General features: G+C 40.6%; 2 protein-coding genes across 2 annotated transcripts; one reads left to right on the top strand and one right to left on the bottom strand.

The window, feature by feature from the left end:
• Positions 1-194: 194 nt before the first annotated feature.
• Positions 195-12,119, bottom strand: umad1 (UBAP1-MVB12-associated (UMA) domain containing 1). Its single transcript, XM_031871297.1, has 4 exons — positions 11,822-12,119; positions 11,379-11,468; positions 6,662-6,747; positions 195-3,390 (listed from the first exon to the last, which is right to left on the bottom strand). The coding sequence occupies exons 2-4, from the start codon at positions 11,458-11,460 to the stop codon at positions 3,139-3,141; spliced, it is 420 nt and encodes a 139-aa protein (XP_031727157.1). The 5' UTR covers positions 11,461-11,468; positions 11,822-12,119; the 3' UTR covers positions 195-3,138.
• Positions 12,120-12,147: 28 nt separating this feature from the next.
• On the top strand, positions 12,148-13,816 carry rpa3 (replication protein A3). Its single transcript, XM_031871299.1, has 4 exons — positions 12,148-12,457; positions 12,564-12,638; positions 13,390-13,501; positions 13,594-13,816. Exons 1-4 carry the CDS (start codon positions 12,359-12,361, stop codon positions 13,674-13,676), a joined length of 369 nt encoding a protein of 122 aa, XP_031727159.1. The 5' UTR covers positions 12,148-12,358; the 3' UTR covers positions 13,677-13,816.
• The last annotated feature ends 7,263 nt before the right edge of the window (positions 13,817-21,079 follow it).

Below are 21,079 nucleotides of genomic sequence, written 5' to 3'. Positions count from 1 at the left end.
TAAATCCCAAGAGAGGAACAAATGCCATAAGTCAAGTCTCACATTAAGACGATAAAGTCAGAAATCAAGGCTAACACGTCCCAAGTCAAGGCCAAAAAGTCTCACATTAAGACCATCGAGTCTCAAATTACGGCTAAAAAGTCCCAGAGTTTTACTGACTTTATCTCTTGTTGCACTTTGCTGCTGTAATCCTGCAACACTGTGGGACTAATAAAGGGTTATCTTATTTGATCAATACAGGTAAGTCCCAAATCTAATCCTGTATCAGGAACAAGCAGACCCAAGTCAAGTCTCAAATCAAGGTGGTTCAGAGGGGGTCATCCTTCAATCAGAGGATCGGCGGTGCAATCCCCAGGTTCTCCGGTCCATGTCGATGTGTCCTTGGGCAAGACACTAATCCCCAAATTGCTTTTTAAGGAAATTTACAAATATAGTAAATTCATTTATTACCTTTAAAGAAATGTTTAAAAAGAAAACGGTTCCAGTGCGCCATAGTATGTTATCCCTGTAAATGTTTTGCATGCTGATGTTTTTAAACACAGCCACAGGTCACCCTTAAGCCTAATTTCTACTTCTACTGAAAAGCTTGGGCAGAGCTCACACAAGGCCACAGAGATGGTTTGTGACACGACGTGCACCTTCTGACAAATGGGACTGCACGCCAGGCACCGCAGATGGAAGTTTGATTGGACATCAGAGCCGGGAGAAGGGTTTTGCAGACAATTGTTGTCACAGATCCGCCCCAGTACTATGTATGTCTGGCATAGGCCAGAGGTACACATCTATGTCATCCGATTCATGACGAGTCTGACTTGAGTCCAAGTCATGTGACTCAAAACCATACCTCTACAATACACACAGTACAATACATGCTAGTTACAATAACGCTAAGTTGTATGAGGTCCAAAAAATACATCAACCTTGTATTACTGGGTACATTTTTTTATCATATACATACACACATCCTTTTTTATTAAGATATATAATTAAATGATACATATTGAATGTGATATAATCGATTATAAAACATTTCTCTCATATGCAGAGACAGTCACAAATTAAAGTCACAAAAGACAAAACTCTTAAAATGTATTTGTAAATGAAGTTGCCATCCAGAGTTACAACCAGCTGAATATGTTGCCGACAGGTGTGAATTTTAACTTAAGGAGTAACATGGTCTAAGAGAAGATCTTAGTGTTTGCTTCTAAAGGACTGTATATTAAAAGGCACAGCAGGTTTGAAGAGACCAAATTTGACTATATACAATCAAGAGGTACAAATACAGTACTTGGTAAAGTCCTGGGTAAAATCGTGACTCTATGTAAATGCATTTCCTCTTCTCTTTGTTCACTTCAAGAGCTCATATTTACAGTAACTCAAAAGAAGCCTGGTGAAGAGGTGAATCGAGTCAACAAGTTATCTGTCGAGAACATGATTCAAATCAGGATGCACACATCAATCTAGTCAACAACCCCTCCGTTTACCTGCAAGAAAACACAAGAAAGTTTACCTGGTTTATGCAAGTACGTGACCTTCCTAGATTAAAAATGATATTCAGGTAAGGGCTGAGACTCAAATAAGAACAAAAGCAGGCCGTCGATTACACAGCCTGGCTGAAAAAGAATGAACTAGACTCATCACTCTGCTGCTCTGAGTTTTAACATACATTATAGTTTCTTACAATCATTTTCAATCGCTTCCACTCAGCCGTTTTTTTACAATAAAAGCCTACCAGGAAGGGGAAGACATTAAATGTGAAATAACAGAGAAGGTAATATTGACTTTTATTGACGGTAACATAAGGTTTTAAAAAAGAGCAAAGGAGGACAGACTGTATGTGAATGCAAACATTGTTTTTTCTGTTAGAAACTCGGAGCCACAGAGAGGAGAGTATGACACAAATCACTGGGAGGAGAACCACAACACTCTTCAGCATCAATTAAACACTCCTCAACGTTTGAATGTAACAATGAATCATACAGCTTCATCTCTTAGGTATAGACAGAGTACAGTACATGCTGTCATGGCAGACAGAATGAATAATACAATAAACAAAAAGCTGGCACAAGATTCTGCTGGATCAGAAGGAGGGCCAAATTCAGGGAGCTAAATGAAAACATGTGAGATTAGGAGGGAAGAACTGTTGTAAAAGAGTCAAAGCATTAGTTACAGGTAGTGCTTTATATAATGTCTAGTATATAAATCACATCGTATCAAATTATTACACAAGAGCTGTAGTTAGTAAAAATAGTGCTACTGTGTTTTCCATTCATGATGAATGCTATTTGTTGTCCGAGTACTAAGCTTCTGTGCAATCAAATATAACAATCACATAAAGGACATTTCAGTTTGAGAGAACCTGGTTTCTGTAGTTCTGGCAACCCTCCATGTCTGTAATAAACAGCCGGCACTCTCAAAAATGATATCCGAGATCTGGCAAAATTGAGGCATCGCTAAAAAAAAGTGTGACGGGGCAAGAAACAGCAGTCAGTGGACGTAAAACTGAGACCTGAACCTGGCACGTACCCGGGTCTGCAAGACCCAGCCCAACTACAGAGACCTGAAGCTCTACCTATGCTCGCAAATAAAGACACGCAGACCCAGAAGAATGGCACAGTTAGAGAGAGAAATGTCTAAAACATTTGAAAACCAAACATGAATCCAACCCAGGCCTGAGGCCTAAAACCTGATCCCCTTTGACCTGGGCCCATGATCAGATGGGTTGTAACCAAGGTTACCAGGTTAAGCCAACATATTTGAAAGAGACAACAAAGGTGAGCAGTAATATTATTACCCAAACTTTGTCAAACATCAGGTCTTTCAATGTTTTCCCCGTCATCAGTTGTACAGCCAGTGAAATGACGACGCTTCCTTTCCAATGATTAGTCTTTGGAGTTCAATGCCACTGCATTGAAAATGGATAAGAGTTAATAACAGAAACGTTATGTTTTGCAGTTCCACCACTTATTTTATGTTTCATCTAATCTTGTAAGCTTCTACTTGTTCATAATGCTACAGAATCACATGTACTTGTTCAGTGTGCTGCAGGGCAGGAATCCCTCAAATATCCAACAATCAGACGAAGTTCCCCAGAGCGTGAACTCCCGGTGCCGATGCCGATACCAGAACCCTAACCGACTAGGCGCTGTGAAGCACAGAGTTTTCTAAAGTGAAGTCGTACTGAAAGTTAACCAGGTTGTAGTTCATGTCCCGGGACAGCAGCACATCGGGGATGAGGGGGAGCCCCGCCTGTGCGGCCAGGACATGGGGGGCCAGAGTGAAAGGGACGTCCCCGAGGAGATCCGAGAGAGCCGAGGCCTCCACCGCCAAAGTCCCTGCTGCTGTGGCTGTGAGAGGAAACGCTGCGGGAGCTGGAGCCGGACATGAAGACTGTGAGGAAACGGAGACACACAGTTAATGTCAGTGTGCAGAGCTCAGCGGTTATTTTCAGTGGCTCTTCTTTTTCGAAAAATCAAATATCACAATATTTTTGACCAAATACGTATACGATATTTAAGGTGCTTTCACAAAATATTTACACAATGAGATTTTTAACAATAGTCCAACAGGTTTTGTATTTTGGGGTATAAAGACAGGGCAGTCTCTCGGGGTAGTTTTGTTCCATTCAGTTATGACTGTACAAGCTTTCTTTGGAATATGATATTCTCTCCTCAGTCATGTTTTAGATGTATTTTGCGTACAGTGCTGCACTAAGATGCACATTCCAACATGCTGTTCCTAATTAGTGCAGTTTGCTGAACAACAAAGCTTTAGTGCCGTCATGAAATGAAAGACTGTTGGTAAATGACAGTAAATTCCCATTCTGTGATACATTGTGGCTGTAAAGAAGCACATGGAAGCAGTTTCCCATGAGTAGAGACTTTATGTGACATCGTGTTTATCCCACTATTGACTTTGAAGCAGGTAGGCATTGTACTGTGTGTGGAGGAGTCAGCGCTAAGGTGTGGTCCATACCCCTGCTGCCGTGGTCGAGACTGCTAACCCTCTGCTGCCTTCCCCTCATCCAAATGACCAGAGGCTGAGAGTTAGCGTGCAGCAATGAGTAAAGACTTAGTCCCCACCGTGGTGTACTGTGGTAGTGGATCTGGTTACAGCGCATGCATTAAACCGCAATGTCCCAGGTTCAGCTTCTGCCCTTTGACCTTTGTTGCATCCCCCCTTCCATTTCTACACTGTCCTTTGTGAAAGGCATAAATACAGTGAGAATCTGAAAGAAGCGTACTGAACATGGACCTACACAACATGTCTTCAAAGTCACAGCAGCAGGGACTTTAACCCTCTGAACCCTGAAACCCGCTGGCAGGGTGGAAAAGCATATTTTCTTTAAACAATCGCTAATACTACACCGTTCATCACAGCCCAAAGCTGTCAAAACGTTCATAATAGTCAGATTTCCATCTTTCCGATGGTCCTCAAACACATCATGTGTGACGAACACTTCTGTCCGAAAAACAAACAGAAACTAACCTTAAAATTGTAATATTTCATCAAAAACATTTTATTCTACATGTCATTTAAAAACTCGCCCTGAATTAACCGTTTGAAGTAAACAGATTCTGTAAAAAACATAAAATGATTAGCTGCTCAGCGTAACTAGGGAGCCATGACTGACTCAGCTGAGACCAACAGTCATGTGACAACAATTCAGTGAATCTTTGACTGAACTGCAGGCTGCTAAACACAGAGCAGAGCAGAGCAGAGAGGAGAGGCTGGAAGTAGTACAATATACATAGTAACTTGCATTATTTTTGCATCTGAGTTCTCTCTACTTCTAGTCATGCTTGTGCTGTTTCCATAGAGGTGCATGACTTTTATATTGCAGTGAAAATCAAAGCTACAGAGAGAGAGTATGACAGGAGAGGAAAACAACCTGAATCTGCTTGTGTTCAGAGGGAGAGACAATGCTGTAACAGTGAGGGTGGATATGCAAAGAAAACCTCATGAAGTCTTCTAAATGTTGGGGGTTGCTTGAGGAGTTGGACTAATGTGGGGGAAGCTTACACATTCTTTCCACTAAATCTTTTCTCGTAGCTTCAGAGAAGAGCGGACATGAATGTGAAAGACATCCAGAGTGGGAGATTTGAGACGTTGTTTTTGTGCTTTGGCATGTAATTAGAGGCAAATGTGAGACTAAATACAGAGAAGATGTTGTTACAGGAAATGATTATTCCTCTGCAATTAAGTGCCAGAGGTTTCCTTTGGGACTGGAGCACAGAGCGGGTGGAGTGACAGGGTCCCAGATCTAGTTTCTGTAATGATCTGTTTCTATGAAACAAAGCACAAAATAAAGATGCTGCACCTGGGAATGATTCTGATGTTAGCAGTGAGTACATAGTAACTATGTAAACAGCAATCATTCTGTCATAGTTTCCTGCATAACTTTATGAATGTAAGTAAAAAAACCTTCCATTCCCCTCATTGGTTTAATGTTATTATGTTAAATCCACATCTAGGTGAATGTAAAGACATTTTGCAGGACGACCCAATTAGAAGTCAGAGCTACCCCCATTGTGGTAACCGCCCTGCAGAGCAGCGACTAGGAGTTATTTACTTTACACACTAATGTATTAAATCCTTATTTTCTCTATTAACTGATTAATCATTTTGTCTATAAAAATATAAATAAATAATGAAAAAATGCCCAAAGTGACATTTTCAAATGTCCAACCAACTGTCTAAAACACATTAAGTTTCCCCACATTTACCATGAAACCAGCAAAAGCATTTTAGCTCCAAAAAATAACTGAAACAATTAACGATTAACCCAATAACAAAGGAGTCAATTACTCTTCTGTCGAATGACAGCTCTTTGATTCTTTGAATCAAGTGCTCCATCCATCATGTGATGGTGCCTTTATGTACCGTTCTACCAAGGTGATTGTAACAAACAGGCAGGCAGAACACGGAGAACTGAGGCCGTACAGTGGAGTGTGGTGTGGAACGGGTAACACGTTATCAGGTTAGTGTTCACGCTTCAGAGTCAGCAAGCTTTACACATGAGTTGTTCATATTTGTAATGAGCAGATGAATTCGAATTTTGAAGCATTTTAATATAATTCAAATGAAGTTATGCAGCAGTAACTGATGAATGATTTTATTATGTATCGTCTGTCCTAACGGACTGTGTCCCAGCCGTGCAATACTCATCCTGCTGATTTAATAGCAGGGAGTGGGTGTAAAGAAAGGTGCAGAAGACAGCGTCCTGAACTCAACAATGGGATTCACGAGTGACCATTAGGCCGCCGCGATATGAGGATAATCGTCGACGTGCAGAAACATTGTTCAGTATTGCGATGACCCAAGGTGTGCACATAATCTAAATGAATATAGAGGAAACACCGCACAGCAGCTGTGAAGAACACTTGTTTTATCTGTGTGGGTGTTTTGACCGTGTACGCTTTGGAGTGAGGTTCTCAGGGCTTCCTGTTGTACCATGTGATTAAAAGCTAGAGGGATGAGCCACTCACTAACTGTGTGACATCATTGCACGATGCCATATGGACTGAATGTTTGCATGTGTACACGCACGCAAGGCCAGCTGGTGATGCACACAGCTACAGGCTTAAAGCTGAATCACTCAGTATACAAAGATGAAAGCTCTGATTCATGAGCTCCACCATGGAGACCTTAACACGCTCACCCTATATGGCTGCACGATGACGTTTGTCGACGGCTGTGCGATGATCATGGTCTGCATCTTCCTCCTCTGCTCCTCAACTGTCTCTCCTGCAGGAGGAATGTGGCAGAAAGTAGGTTATTAACAAGTTATTAACAATACCTATTAAAGGTGCAATGTGTAATTATAAAGAAAAAGGGGGCAGCATTTCCCCTCCACTACTGAGTCCACACAATCTAAATGTACATTCATCGAGACATGAAAAGAAAGCACTTACTAACAGCAGCAGGGCAAGAATACACAACATTCAACCAAACTGAAACTCTGAGAAGATCAATATAACACTGCTATCTTCTACGTTAGCCATCGGTGTGTTTACTGTCACACTACCCAGGGCTGTACGGTCTGTGTCCACTTTGCTAGTTTGTTTATTGGATTAAATCCAAAGTGGCAGAAACAAGAAAAAATGACTCATGTTGTCGTTTCGTCCTCCTTGCCACCAGGAGACAGAGCTGTGGGACATACATTTTCAATTAGCAGAAGTGGACATAGTCACAAGGTAGCCCCGCCCTAAAGCATGCTCCTCTTTATGGTCTATTTGACTCTAAATGGACCATCATTTACTAAATGAACATCATGCTGTATTGAGGAAGACTTGAAACCATAAACTCATGTTGACAATGTTTACTGAGGTAATAAATCAAGAGAGAAGTAGTAATTTTCTAATAGACTTCGACACAGGAGGAGTCACCCCCTAACGGCCAGTAGAGAGAATGCAGCTTTAAGGCACTTTAGTATTGGCTTCACTTTTCAGAATTAAAGGTTACCGCCTGGTTAGCAGCTGTAGCAACTCTCACTAGCACAGCCGGTGAAAACCGGTGACCCAGCTCTCCACCAGACAGCTGTGACTCCCAGCTCAGGGTCCAACCTGTGGAATGGTAGCAACAGACAGTCTGCCGATCCGGTGGTGAGTCAGGGCAGTCCTCTGGTATCAGACCCCGGGGCTGGGGGTTTGCGCTGGCTGGATCTGAATTGCTATAGCTAACTGAAGGTCTACCGCTAACTGAATTGATTTACAGTGTTTTTTCTTAAACACAAAGCAGGTGAATGAGGGAGATTATTTGTGCTGCTGTACAAAAGCTTTTCCTGATCACAACAATGGATTAAAAATTAGGACTGCTGAGAATGAGCAAACACAAGTACCCTGAGGTGGAGTCTGTGCCTCCAAATCTGAGCAGCTTTTATCCTGAGATTAGGAACTGAGGTTAGCTGCACATTGAGCTGCTGTCACTGAGACGATTAATTAGATCTTCAAGAGGCTGAAACGCTGAGTGAGTGGAGGCACAAAGTAAAAAGGGAACGCTGTGATCCTTCCCTCCCTCTCAAAGGCCAAACTGACTTTGTGCACAGAGTGAAATCCTCCACACTGATGTCATTGTCTCAGCTCCGTGTGCAGCTTCCAGATGGAAGGACGGTGCTTTCCTCAGGGATTCAACGAGCCTCTTTGTGTGCGCATAGATGCTATCTTCAACCATCTGATCTGATCCCACATCAGCTGAGATCGTGTTTCTCACAAACTTCTCTGCAATGTTTACTCTTATTATCGCTGCATGTTTGGGGTTTTATTCTAACATGAAAACAATGTGTTCACTTCTGTATTTGGTGTACTGTATTACAGTGAAATATTTATTTATTTTTTATCCTGGGTTTATGAATAAAACAATTTATATACAATGCACATCATGTGGACATTAACACTTTAACAAATTAAATCTAAAAATCTGCAAATGAATAACCTCATTGTCATTATTTCATCTCAAATCCAATGTGCTGTAATACAAAGACAACACAAGACTTTCCTCTTAAAGGACCAGTGTGAAGCATTTGGGGGAATTAATTGGAGGAAATGCAATATAATATGAATAACTATGTTTCCTTAAGTGTTTCATCACCTGAAACTAAAAATCGTTGTGTTTTTGGGAGCTTAGAAGGAGCCGTTTATGTCTACATACCTGTCCTCTTCATGGAGTCCACCATGTTTCTACAAAAGCCCAGAAGGGACGAACTAGCTCTAGAGAGTCTTTCACGTTTTTTAGTTACTTGAAATTCAAACTGTGGTAACGTGAGCCACCAATAGATGACACCAAATCCTACACACTGTCCCTTTAAAAGGGAGAGTTGTTGTTGTTTTTTGAAGTTGTATGAGGTACTTCTCCATAGTCATTGTATTAGTACAGTAGATGGAGATTGGAGAAACAGACAGGAGCAAAGCAATGAACTGCTGTGTATGTTAAGTGTATGCTATATTTAGAATGTTTTTGACGGGTAACTGAAATGAAAGTAAAATGTATTTATGCTCTCTAAGAAGCTGCCAGACTCTGTTGATAACAGTATAGATAAGTTTCATTTACAGTTCAGTTCCCCGTCAGAAGACATTCTAAATATAGCGTACACTTGGTATGATAATTGTTTTTTTTTTAGGTGTCTAAAATACATCCACAGCAGTACAATGCTTTGCTCCTGTCCGTTTCTACAAAGACGATGGAGAAGAACGTCATACAAACACACTAACTATCCTTTAATGGTCCAGGAAACATCACGTAGCCACTCGACTGCTTTAAGAGAGACTTGGAAAAAAGCCTGAGCATGTCCTTTAAGTCAAAACAGCAGAAAATCCAATTTAGCAACAACATTCCTATTAACAACTGAAATAATGTTTTACAGAGCAAACAATAAATGATTTTACATATAATAGACCAAACCAATAATCGATTCATTGAGAAATGTCAGCATTCATTTCAAATGAAAATAAGTTATTTGCAGCAGTGCTTTCCATTAGAAGTGCTTTCCATATCATATTAGAACGCCTGACTCTTAATATTTGTAAATCATGTTTGAAGATATATTCGTGTAAACCTTCAAGCTCTATAGGAGCGACTCTTGTCTGACACCACAGATTGTGTTGTTGTTAAGCCTTCAGACTGGTCTCTGTCTGGTAGCACTGACCACCAGCCTCATCCTGCTGGGACTTCCCACAGCTTCGGCTGCCTAACTTAGTGCTGCACCGGTTGTTGAGTCCTGTGTGGGACCGTCAGCTCAGCTTTGGAGAGGATCTCTTCTGCTCAGTTGAAATCCACCAGATAACACAGAAGTGAAGAAAACTTTACATTCAAGGCAAAAAAAGCACACTTCAACACCTTCCCTCCAACTCTGAAGAAACCTCAGCCATTCACCAGGACGCTGCTGGTTGTGAGGCCGTCTATGCTACGAGGAGGTGACTAAATGTTAAGCGGAGCGTGACATCAGTTGGTTGCATCAATGTGAAACAAACAGCCTGGCTCTGACACTTGTTCTCTGCCAAAAATAACAGGCAGCTCCTGACCATCTGTGTCGGCTCCTCCAGTCAAAGTGACAGCTAGTTAACGGCAAATAACACTGCGCGATTCTGTGGACTGTTGTGATTTTAGGTAAGAACAGTTAGGAGAATGTAGAATCAGTTTTAACTAACAGGAACTACAAGCTAAATATTATAATAGAAATGATTCTGTACACATTCACTTTCATTGTTACGCCATAAAGGCTATTCTGAACAACAGTATAACCGAACTGCCAATCAAATGTTATTTCAGAGGTTGTAATGGTAAAGTCTTATGATAAGTTGTTGTCATGTGACCCAAGCATTGACTTCCTGTCCTCTGATGACAGGTGGGCATGTGATGTAATCTTAAGATCTCCGTACCTTGATGATGAGGACCATGAGATGCATGTAAGGGGACCTTGAGTTAAGATTCTGAAGTCAAACCAGAGACATTTCAGAAAGGAGACGGCCCACTGAGAGTCACGGAGACAGGAGACGTTAGGAGACTAGAGTGGCAGGACCAGAGTCTGTTAACTCCAACAGGAGACGTAAATGTGAGCACAGATTATGACCCATTCTATCGCTCCATAGTCACCAAAGTAAATATTGGACCCATTTTTTCACAAGCCACTTATCTTCCCAACATTCTGACACTAAAATGCCATTTTTTAAAACACAAATTTCGGGAGAAAATTAACTTTGTTCCAGACCAGTCTCTGTCTCAGCCACACACAGTCACACTACTGTCTCCAAGGTCAAGAAAGACGTTCATGCTGAAGAAACATGATTGTAAACAAAGTCACACGCTGAGGAAACAGACGATCATGAGATGTGGAGCACAGCAGTGAACCACCACAAACTTCCTGTGCTAATGTTTCCTTTTGTATTCTTCATCTGTAAAGCTCAGCATCTCCACAAGCTCCTAGAACTGTGAATAGAACTGTAGTGTACTACCACATGAAAGTTGACCATCTGAATGATGGTTTATCTTATCTATGAAGCATCACACCTGCAACATTTGATTCAAAACAACTGGAAAAATACATTAGCTGAGCTACATTCACCTTTTCCCAGTGACATGGTTGAAAATAACGTTTGCATCATTAAAGATCTTTGAAGTGACCAGTCACACAGTACATGCTTCCTGGGGAGCAATAAAGAGAATATCAAACTGAACTCCATTCAAAATGATGTCACTTTAACAATGCCCTGGGCAATACATTTCCAGATCATTAGGAGACACTCTTTGAGCAGTAATACATCAAGACACCACTCCTGCTGAGCCAGTGTAGTGCTTTAGATGTATAGAAAATGTTAAGAGACAAATATAATGTTCCATGAACAAACTGTCAATTTGATAGGATATTAGATTGCGTTTCTCACCTATGATAACAAAGCCTCCATCCGCTTCCTTCTCGGGTGTTGACTTCTTTGAGTCTTTCCGGAGTCCAAGGAAGCTGAACATGACTCCCTCTGTTCAAAGGAGACACTAGAGGTTAGACATCGCGATACGTGAGCCGACAGTGTTTGTGTGACCAACACGAAGAGCCATTTTGATTGTTGGGAAGAGATTAGCTAGCTACACTCAAAGCTCAACTGTCGCTGTGATATTACTTTAGTTATAGGTTCTCAACGCCGACATTAAACATTCAGCTAACACTTCCTGGTATATGTTTAGCTGATATATATCGACAACTAACGTTACAGCAAAGGACAGTAATAACGTATTAATTCAAAAACATTAACATAGGTGCGCTGTTTCCATCAACTCAATTCACTGCACGCTAAAGGTTTCCTTTAACAAAACGTGATAGTGACGGTCTTACTGTCGTTGTGTCTTGTTGTCCTCGGGTTCAGATACGGCAATACATTCAGTTCATGGTTCGCTCGTGTTTTAGTTAGTTCGGTTTACTTCAGCCCGTATCAGCTTAGCATGGCCCCGCTAACTATAGTAAACCACACGCTATAACCTAAGTTAATGAATCTTCCGTCGGTACTGTAACCGTATTATGTTATGACGCTGACGTCACTGACCATAATATGGTCCGTGTTCGTGTAGAAACTATAACACTACCTACAGTTCCTACACAAATCATGTTACCGGAAACATGTAGCAGAAGTATTGATTGTTGTTTACGGAAGGAAATGTCAGAGCACACCGGATATGTCGTAATAAACGTTGGAGGCGTTGGATTTCTCTTCCTGCGTTTGCCGTAATTACAAACCCGGTTGCTTTTAAATGTGAATGTAGAAACACCGCCCGCGAGAGCTTGTGTGTGATATAAAGTGTACAACTAAATATTTCCCGCGCGATACTGCTTTGTACGGAGTTTAGTAACGCCACAAACAGCAAACCCGTAAAGATGGCAGGTATACTGGATGTCCCAAAGCCAAGAATAACGTGCTCTTTGCTGTCGCAGTACATAAGCAGACCGGTCTGCTTCGTTGGGCGCGTGGAAAAGGTCAGTGTTGCTTTAGTGAGGTTTAGTAATAATGTTATTTTAACAGTTGCTAGCATGGCTAACGTGGCACGGCTAAATATGAAGCTATTCTCTCCTGCTGCGCCAGGTTCACCCAACGGGAAAAACGTTCACTGTCGCGGATGGAGAAGGAAAGATCGCAACAGTTGAACTTAACGATCCTGTGAGTAACAACACTTTCTGAATCCGTTCACTGCAATTCATCAAATTTAAGTTATTTGTCTTTGATTCATTTTCCGCCTAAACTTCTGAACCTTCAACTGATTTTCCAATAACTTAACCCAGACTTCAGAGGCCACATCTGTGATGTCATGGGTCCTCCATGTCCTTCCTTTCTGCCTCATAGTGTGTTGGCAACGATGGAGTGACTGTTGATACGCTGGGTTGTTCATTTAAAAGATTAACTCGTCTAACTAAAGAGGAAATGACGTGATCCAGCTTTTTTCAATAGACTCTTTAATGGAGCTAGCTCAGGCCAAATGCGTGTCTCATGTGTTGTTAGTATGACGTACAACCCAGAAGCTCGATGGATGATGATGCTGGACTTACAGATGTACTTCAACTCCACTTCTTTTCAGTTGTGTGCAGTCGTATGTTTCTAATGTGTAAAACAGGAAAATGAGAATAAAATGGAAAAGTTTACAGAAAATGGTTCAAATTATTTCCACTTCCACTATCTCCAACATCAGTTTGTGTTAATACGAATAATGAGTACTTTTCCTTCACCATTACTCAAGTTACTTTTTTATCTTTTCCAAATAGAGAAAATTGTTTTTTTCCCCAAAATATTTCTTCCACCACTGTATCCTAAAATAATATGCCATTAATACATTACTCTATCCAAAAGGCTAGCTTTATTTTCACTCAACATGGTGTCAATAATGGTATTCTAATCAGTTGTGTTGTTTCCCCAGCTTGAGGAAGGGCTGAGCGGTATTGTGGAGGTCATTGGCATGGTGTCCAACAAAGGAGTTCTGATGGCCAGCACATACAACCTGCTGCGAGAGGACAAGGGCATTCCTTTTGGTAGGTCTGCTTCATTATTTTTACATACGGTGAATAACAGCAGCAGTCATCGGTGGAGGTTTGAAACTGTGTTCTGTCTGCTCATCCCGCAGACTTGGAACTCTACACTGAAGCCCTGAAAGTCATCCATGACTTCCCGCAGCACTACCCTTTTGAAGTGGCTGCAAGTGGATGAGGCTCATCTGAGAGGGTTAGGTCTCTGGAGACTGATGTTTGGTTCATGTGCCCAGTGTTTGTTTTCAGTAGAAATAGATTTGTACAAAGGAGTCCGTAATGTCACGTTCTGTCAATAAATTAAAACCTGTAAAGACCAAATGAAGTGGAAAGTTTTTGTGTTTTTTGTTTTTTTTCAGCATGAAATTCTAAACAAGACACTTCAACAACCTTTTCAAGTTTGAAGAAATTATCTAAATTTAAAAGATTGAAGTCTCCCTTAAAACAAAAGCAAAGTGCCAAATGAAGACTTCCTGGAATAGTTCCTCCGGTCCACACTGACCATCATGAGATCTCCTCTTAACGTGATGTCGGCGTGCACGTATACATTCTAAAGTTTATCTGAAGCGAGCGTGACTTTTCACAAGATAAACAAATGGAGCAGCTATCTTCCACAGTTGGTCTCTTTCTGTACGTAGATTCCTCTTCGTGCTACTGTTCCTCTGTCATAATACTAATACTACAGTCATAAATACTATATTTGTCGAGCTAAAAAATCTGTCGGAAGTGTTGAGTTCATAGTTGAGTTTCATTTATTTGTTAGGTGTTAGAGTTTAAATTGTGAAATGCTGTTACTTTCAAAAGTTCAATTCCTTGTCTTGTGAAGACTAATAGGACATTTGTTTCAGTGCAGCTCTTCAAACACGTGTAAATAGTACATGTGAAATAAGAGAAGTGAAAACAATCATCACAATTCTACATTCAGACATGCATACTGTTATAAAGTCCTTAATGGAGTTGTGCTGCTCAGCCCCCCACCCAAAACTGATCACAGCATCATCCTTTTGGTTGTAGCACACTCTGCTGGTTCTGAATGGTCCACACATACAGACCTGCACATTCGTCTTAAAAAGTTCCACTGAAGTGATTTGGTGTTTTACTTACTTAAGTTGGGGGACTTTAGAGAGAGACAGATTTCAAATAAAAGAGTTCAGAATTGATGCTGCAGAGGCCGAGCCCCGCCCTTAATCATACCCTGCTTTATGGTCTATTTGACTCTAAATGGACCATCATTTACTAAATGAACATCATGCTGTATTGAAGAAGACTTGAAACTAGAGATTGAGACCATGAACTCATGTTTACAATGTTTACTGAGGTAATAAATCAAGAGAGAAGTAGAGTCATTTTCTCATAGACTTCGATACAATCAGAGGAGTCACCCCCTGCTGGCCATTAGAGAGAATGCAGGTGTAAGACACTTCCGTGTTGGCTTCACTTTTCAGAACCGGAGGTTGTCTTCTGGTGGTAATGTGACCCCACTATTCTCACATGATCTCGTGACATTGCGAGAGTTCAGCTAACATGCAAGGTCATTTCCAACCCTGACGTTTACAAAATTCAAATTCAGCTGTTATGTTGTAAATTGAACAAAGTAAATTCAACAGAACTACTTGGTTAGTTTTAGTAAAACATCAACATTTGCTTATAATATTACGATTGTTCTGTTAAGTTTAAATAAAATAAGTGCATTTGTAACATAACGTAAAAATAGAGCAGAGAAAGAAACTACAACTCCCATGAAAACTACAAGCGTGGCAAAGCGGCACTTTCATCTTTGTAACTTTTCTCTCTATCGCAAAAAGAACATCGTCTGATGTCTTTTTTCCATTTTTTTCTGTACTCTCCGTTGTATAAAAACCATTAGAGCCTTCGCTCCTCTCTGTCCTCCTGTCATTAGACGCGTCTGAGCCGCAACTTCTTCACTCACTCTGGAATCACCGCATCTTTAAAGCTGCCAACGCAGGCTTTCTGTTCCAAATGTTTAGCCTCATGCACAAACTGAGATAACCCTAAAGGTTCTTTTAAACTTTAGACGGATCCTTTTGAACTACAGAGTAGGTTATGCAACTGTCAAACAATTCTTCAATGAAACGTTTCTCTTACTGTTGATTATGTATTATCAAATCGGTAAATATGATCTGATCCAGTCAGTGTTGTCTGTATGTTGATACAGTTTGATTCCCTGGAATCCTGTTAAATTTAGAGAAGATAGTTGTGAAAGGTTATGAGATGATTCATGTATCTGCTACACTAATGTTTTTAAATGAATCTTTCTGTAATATTTTCTCAATTAAAACTCAATTACGACTCAACTTGTGACTGGGATTGTGAGTAGACGTCCAATTAAAGGGTCACAAGCCAAAGATTGGGAACCAATAGCCAACAGCTTTAGACTGCTATTTGTGGCTGTTACTAACTTTATCACTATCATGAAAACTGCCTGTCAAAATTCCATAACTGTAAAAGTCCATCATTCAAAATTTGAATGAAATACATTTTTTGGCAGGAATACTCTTATTTGTGTTCTTGCCGAGAGTAAGACAAGACTTATGAGAAGATTCAAAGACAAAAAACACAAAAAGTTGAAGAAAATAAATTAAATTAAAGGCATAGTAATATCAAGCTACTGTTTGCGTCATATTTTATACACTAATCATAGATTTGTTAATATGAATGTGCAAAGTAACTTATTACAGCTGAAGGATAAATGTAGTGTAGAATATTTGCTTCTGAAATATATTGAAAAAGAAACAAATAAGCATAAAACTCAATTTATTTTAGAATTATACTTGATTAAATGTTTTTAGTTATTTTTCCACCACAGTAATTGTGAATTCATTAGGACTGAAACATGTTCCGAACACAATAAAGACCTTTTCATTCATTGATTTGACTCTTAAAGTTGTTGAGCCACTAATGGTTGGGGTTTCCTTTGCAATATCTAATTTCACAATAACTGAACAAATATGTAATGTATTTGCCTGCACAAGATGTCAGACAGGACAATCTTACAGATTCATTGGAGCTTGTAATGAATCAGTGTTTATTTTTTCCAGAGCCCTGTGTTTAATGTACCTTGACAGGAGTTTAAATTGTAAGTGTCATCCTTCAGCGGGATGATGAATGCCAACCACTTTGAATTGTGACATAAAATGTGATCAAGGAGGAAACGATCTCTGTGTAATATATATTTATAGCAAACCGATGTATGGATGAGTATATCATTAGCAAAGAGGCGGGGCATCATTCAGCCTGCTGATGGGTGGGAGGGCAGTAGCCTGGAGGAAGTCAGCTGCCATGTTCCAGCAAGTCCAGACACTGCTGGTAATGTTGCATCTGCTCCATCTGCCTCCGTCCACGGACACTATCGCTTCCATCTCACACACTTTGTCATGGAAACATCTTCATTTTCTGCCATATCCCTGTCAAACCCTGCACACACATTCATTCGTTAATTAAAAAAAAAAAATCTTTTTCTTGGTTTACTTTGACTCTAGAAACCTAAAGCGTGTGATCATGATCTGATTCATTCGATAGTGTTTGAGCCTGCATTATATCCAGGTACAAACTATGGCGATAAAAAACTCTAGTGCTGAAACATTCAGTCAATTAAGTGATTAGTCAATCAACAAAAAAACAATTGTCAGTTCAGTTTGCATCACATATACAAATGCCAAACATTTGCTTCTTGCATGTGAGGATTTGCTGTTTTTCTGCATTTTATATCCTTGTAAAAACGAATTTATTTTAGTTTTACTTAGTTTTCAGAGTGCGTTTGCAAGTTTAGGTTTAGTTTCACAAAACACAGTTGGAGAACTGTGGAGTGGCCACAATGTTTCATGTTTAATCTTCGTACTTAATGTCCGATGTGAAGCGATGGCATCTCCTGGATATCTAGTCCCTTCAATTTCTGTTGTTCAACATCATGGGAGTTGATGGAAATTCATGCTGTCTACTTTATTTTGGTTGTGATGTAAAGTTGCTTTAAAAAAGAAAAAACAAAACTGAAATCAATTTACTTTCATTTTTATTATTTTAAAGGAAATCATTTTTATTAAGTTTCAGTTTATTACAAAATGTTTCACTGCTTTTAGTTTCAGTTTTCAGTTTACTTTACAGCCCTGACTCACCTATGGGCAATTAGAGTCACCAATGAACCGATTTAACCTGCCGTGCATGTTGTTGGACCCACGGTGACACAGGAAGAGCATGCTCCACACAGAAGGGCCCAGAACCTTACAGAACTTTACTGTGAGGCCATGGTGCTTCTCAGTTAAATATATAAAACACTGATTAGCGCAGCTTGAAGTTAGTTAACATTTTTTTTAATTAACCGTTTTTATGCAAACGATTTTTCAAAACTGACAAGTATTCATTGTTTTGATTCAGAACTTTGGACAAGCTTTGCATTTAGTTCTCGGTGGGAAACTAAGCTAAAGTGAAATTCTTGAGTTGAGAGCTCCTTTGGCAGAATGAGGCACGTTTCATTGCAGGTTTTACAGACTGACACCCCTGACACTGTCAAATAAAATGATCCTCTTGATCCTGTTGGTGGGTCGCCGCTGACTGGACACAGTGCTGACCTTAAGAAATCTATTATGTAGCCAATCCATCATCACACTCATATATCAGTGTAGGGCTGAGTCTGTTCGCTTTTGTCCCGCAGTGTCAGTCATCATCATGATAATGTCGACTCCCCTAAAGGTTTGTCACATAAGGCTTTTTTTTTGGAGGGCTTGATGTTTATGGTGTCATTCTGTTCTGCTTGTTAACCGTGACATGACCACAATAACTGTTGGACTGAACGGTGGATCTTGTAAAACTCACTGCGTTTAACCCATTACCATACTTCCAGAGATTATTAGTTCATATTCTGCATTCCAAGGTGGACACCGTGATTCTTTTTATTCAGTAGTTGCCCCCTGAATGCAGTCCAATGTGAGCCAACATGTCTGAGACAACCTCAGCATATCTATCACATGCCTATCAGGGCCCCTGAGCGGGGCTCCTGGGCCAACCGTATGAAGCTGTCAGGCCTGCCAAAGTGCCACGGGGAGCTTCAACAAATTATCCAAGAATGGCAAGTTCAGGAAGACTCCATACCTGCAAGCTCCTCATGTAAGCACTCATAGGCTCTAAAACTGTCTTTGTGGCCTGGTGCAGTAGATATATAGCACTGTGTGACTCTTTGAAGTTACATTTAAACAATGCTGCTTTAATCAACCAAAGTCTGTTTAAATTTGTGCCTTGAGAGCAGTGGCTTTTACCAAGTCTGAGAACTGTGTACTGATCAAACGGCGAGACATTTTATCTCATGAAAGACACAAAACTTGCATATCCAAAAGTAGTTAGCATGTGCCTCATGCAATCCCATTGTTTTTGAGAAGAAAACACATCAAAAGTTCCACTAGTTAATAATCAGCCCAGTCACTAGGAGGCCTTTCTGCAAACCGGGGATGCGTTTAATGTCAGCGTTTCTGCATTCAGTCAGAGCAAGTGACTCTGTTCAACGAGTGACGCATGACTAAAGGGACAGAGAACATCGAGCGACCAGTATTGAAAGTTTAGTGGTATAATAACGAGTAGTGGATGGGTCAAACAAAGACAGGACTGTTACCCAGGAGACCACTGCGTGTGTCCCGTGTGAAACCAAAAGTAAACACTAACTCTACTTTTTGTTTGTTATGAAAAGTTACGTAAGGGAGTCCGCTAGGAGCGGTTGTTTTTTATTTATGCTAGTTGCGTTGCTTCTGCTGAGTGAAGCCAATGCGGAAGTGCCTTAAACTTGCATTTTCTCTACTGACCATCAGGGGGTGACTCCCCGGTTGCAAAAGGAAGTTGTATAGAAATCTATGAGAAAATGGTGATGGAAATGAGAAATTGATTGAATATATATTGTAAACATGAGTTTATAGTCAAGTCTTCTTCAATACAGCATGATGGTCATTTTGTAAATTATGTTCCATTTAGAGTCAAATAGACCATAAAGCGGAGAATGCATTTAGTGCAGAGTTACATTTTCACATAGAAAATAGGACAGATAATAGTCCTACAAACAGAAGTGTGTCACAACACAACCACATCAGCAAGACAAACCAAAAGCAAGATATGTATACAAAGAAAAACTAAGTCTAAACTAAGTCTTGCCTATTTTGTCATGTTTGAATCACATTCAACATGATTTGCCGTAGCCCCCAGCAGGAAGAAATAAGCATAAACAGTTAAATCTGTGACCAGAAGATGATACGCAATGGTTACAAGTTGTCAAAAAATCCCATTTTCCAATTTTATTTTTATTATTTTGAAAAAATAAATTAAAAAAGCTCATCTCATTGCCTCCATCAGGCTGTTAAATGTTGCTCCCATGGTCAGTTTCAGATAATTCTGGCAAATGCCAAGTGGGCCGGGCCACAAGGTCACCACCAGTAGAAATTATGGGAATAAGAATGTACCTGCCGGCGGTGGCCCACTTTATGATGGAACAGCCCATCTGATTCACACGGGACACAAAATTGTCAAATTGCCAGGGACGAATTTGGTTCCCACTCCGACCCTGGCTGCATTCCACAGGGCCATGCTTGTGTCCAGAAAGCGTCTGGCCGTGCAGCCGTGTGCTGTAAAAAGCCTGTTGGTCTTATCAAAATATGTTGAACTGCAGCAGGAAGCTCCTTTTAAACTCCCAGCGGTATTGGTGTTGTTGCCGCCCGGCTGTGTTGTCTTAACGCAGAGCTGTCTGCAGACAGTGTGCCACAGCCAGCGTCACCGGCAGTCTCTTCCCATACAGCCGGCAGCATCGGGCGCCCGGGCCTGCTTTCTTCACACACATCCACATCCACTGCCTCACACAAATGTTACACACATTTAACACGCGTTTAAAAACCTTTTATTTTTTTAATCTACCCTTCTGTGTGATATCTAGAAGATTTCATTTGAGATAAGAACTCTGACACTATGATTTTACATTTGTCACAGTGGTGGATTCAGGGCCTTTTTGGCTTTATGGCATTAGGAATGGGGTGTGTTTGAATAAAAAAACAAACATCATATAAGGCTGTGATTATCCTTGGAAGCTGAACTTAAAAGCCATCCATTTTTTTTTACATTTACAGTTCCATGATCTTCTGATGAAAATCAAATACCAACACTTGGTCAGTGGTCCTGAGTTCCAAACTACGGCGCCTAGGTACCTCTCTCAGGAACGGAGGGTGAATATTTTGTATTGACCCTCCCACCAGGGATGCATGGAGAGGCGCAAGGAAACCATGCGAGGAGAGAGGAACGAGGAAATGACAAATAAGACACTTGGGATGTACCCACAGAGTCACTGCAGAAGGTGCCTCCCTGTGAGTGTCAACTACACAGAGTTAAACGCCACTTCTGCACACGCTCGAAGCTTCCCTTTGCCATCCTGGTTAATTCAGGTTCTCAAGAACACCACTGGATCAAATTTGTCCAAAAGGGGGTCCATTTAGATCCACAAACAGACGTGAAGACAGCCGCGCATCGTGCAACCTGATTTTACCATCTTAAATGACACAGATCGGCGACGCCTTGGCAGATATATATTCATATATATATATA

The sequence above is a fragment of the Anarrhichthys ocellatus genome, unplaced genomic scaffold (genome assembly GCF_004355925.1).
Source record: "Anarrhichthys ocellatus isolate YVR2014 unplaced genomic scaffold, GSC_Weel_1.0 scaffold57, whole genome shotgun sequence".
Lineage (NCBI taxonomy): Eukaryota > Metazoa > Chordata > Actinopteri > Perciformes > Anarhichadidae > Anarrhichthys > Anarrhichthys ocellatus.
Note: the sequence above shows the minus strand (reverse complement) of the source record. Positions and strands in the feature narration are given on the sequence as shown.

Excerpts from the sequence above, each read along its gene's own strand:
- umad1 (XM_031871297.1), bottom strand. The coding sequence starts at position 11,460 with ATGTTCAGCTTCCTTGGACTCCGGAAAGACTCAAAGAAGTCAACACCC. Across the intron at positions 6,748-11,378 it reads TGGAGGCTTTGTTATCATAG|GAGAGACAGTTGAGGAGCAG; the intron begins GTGAGAAACGCA and ends TTCCTCCTGCAG. Across the intron at positions 3,391-6,661 it reads TCATCGTGCAGCCATATAGG|TCTTCATGTCCGGCTCCAGC; the intron begins GTGAGCGTGTTA and ends GTTTCCTCACAG.
- rpa3 (XM_031871299.1), top strand. The coding sequence starts at position 12,359 with ATGGCAGGTATACTGGATGTCCCAAAGCCAAGAATAACGTGCTCTTTG. Across the intron at positions 12,458-12,563 it reads TCGTTGGGCGCGTGGAAAAG|GTTCACCCAACGGGAAAAAC; the intron begins GTCAGTGTTGCT and ends CTGCTGCGCCAG. Across the intron at positions 12,639-13,389 it reads CAGTTGAACTTAACGATCCT|CTTGAGGAAGGGCTGAGCGG; the intron begins GTGAGTAACAAC and ends TTGTTTCCCCAG.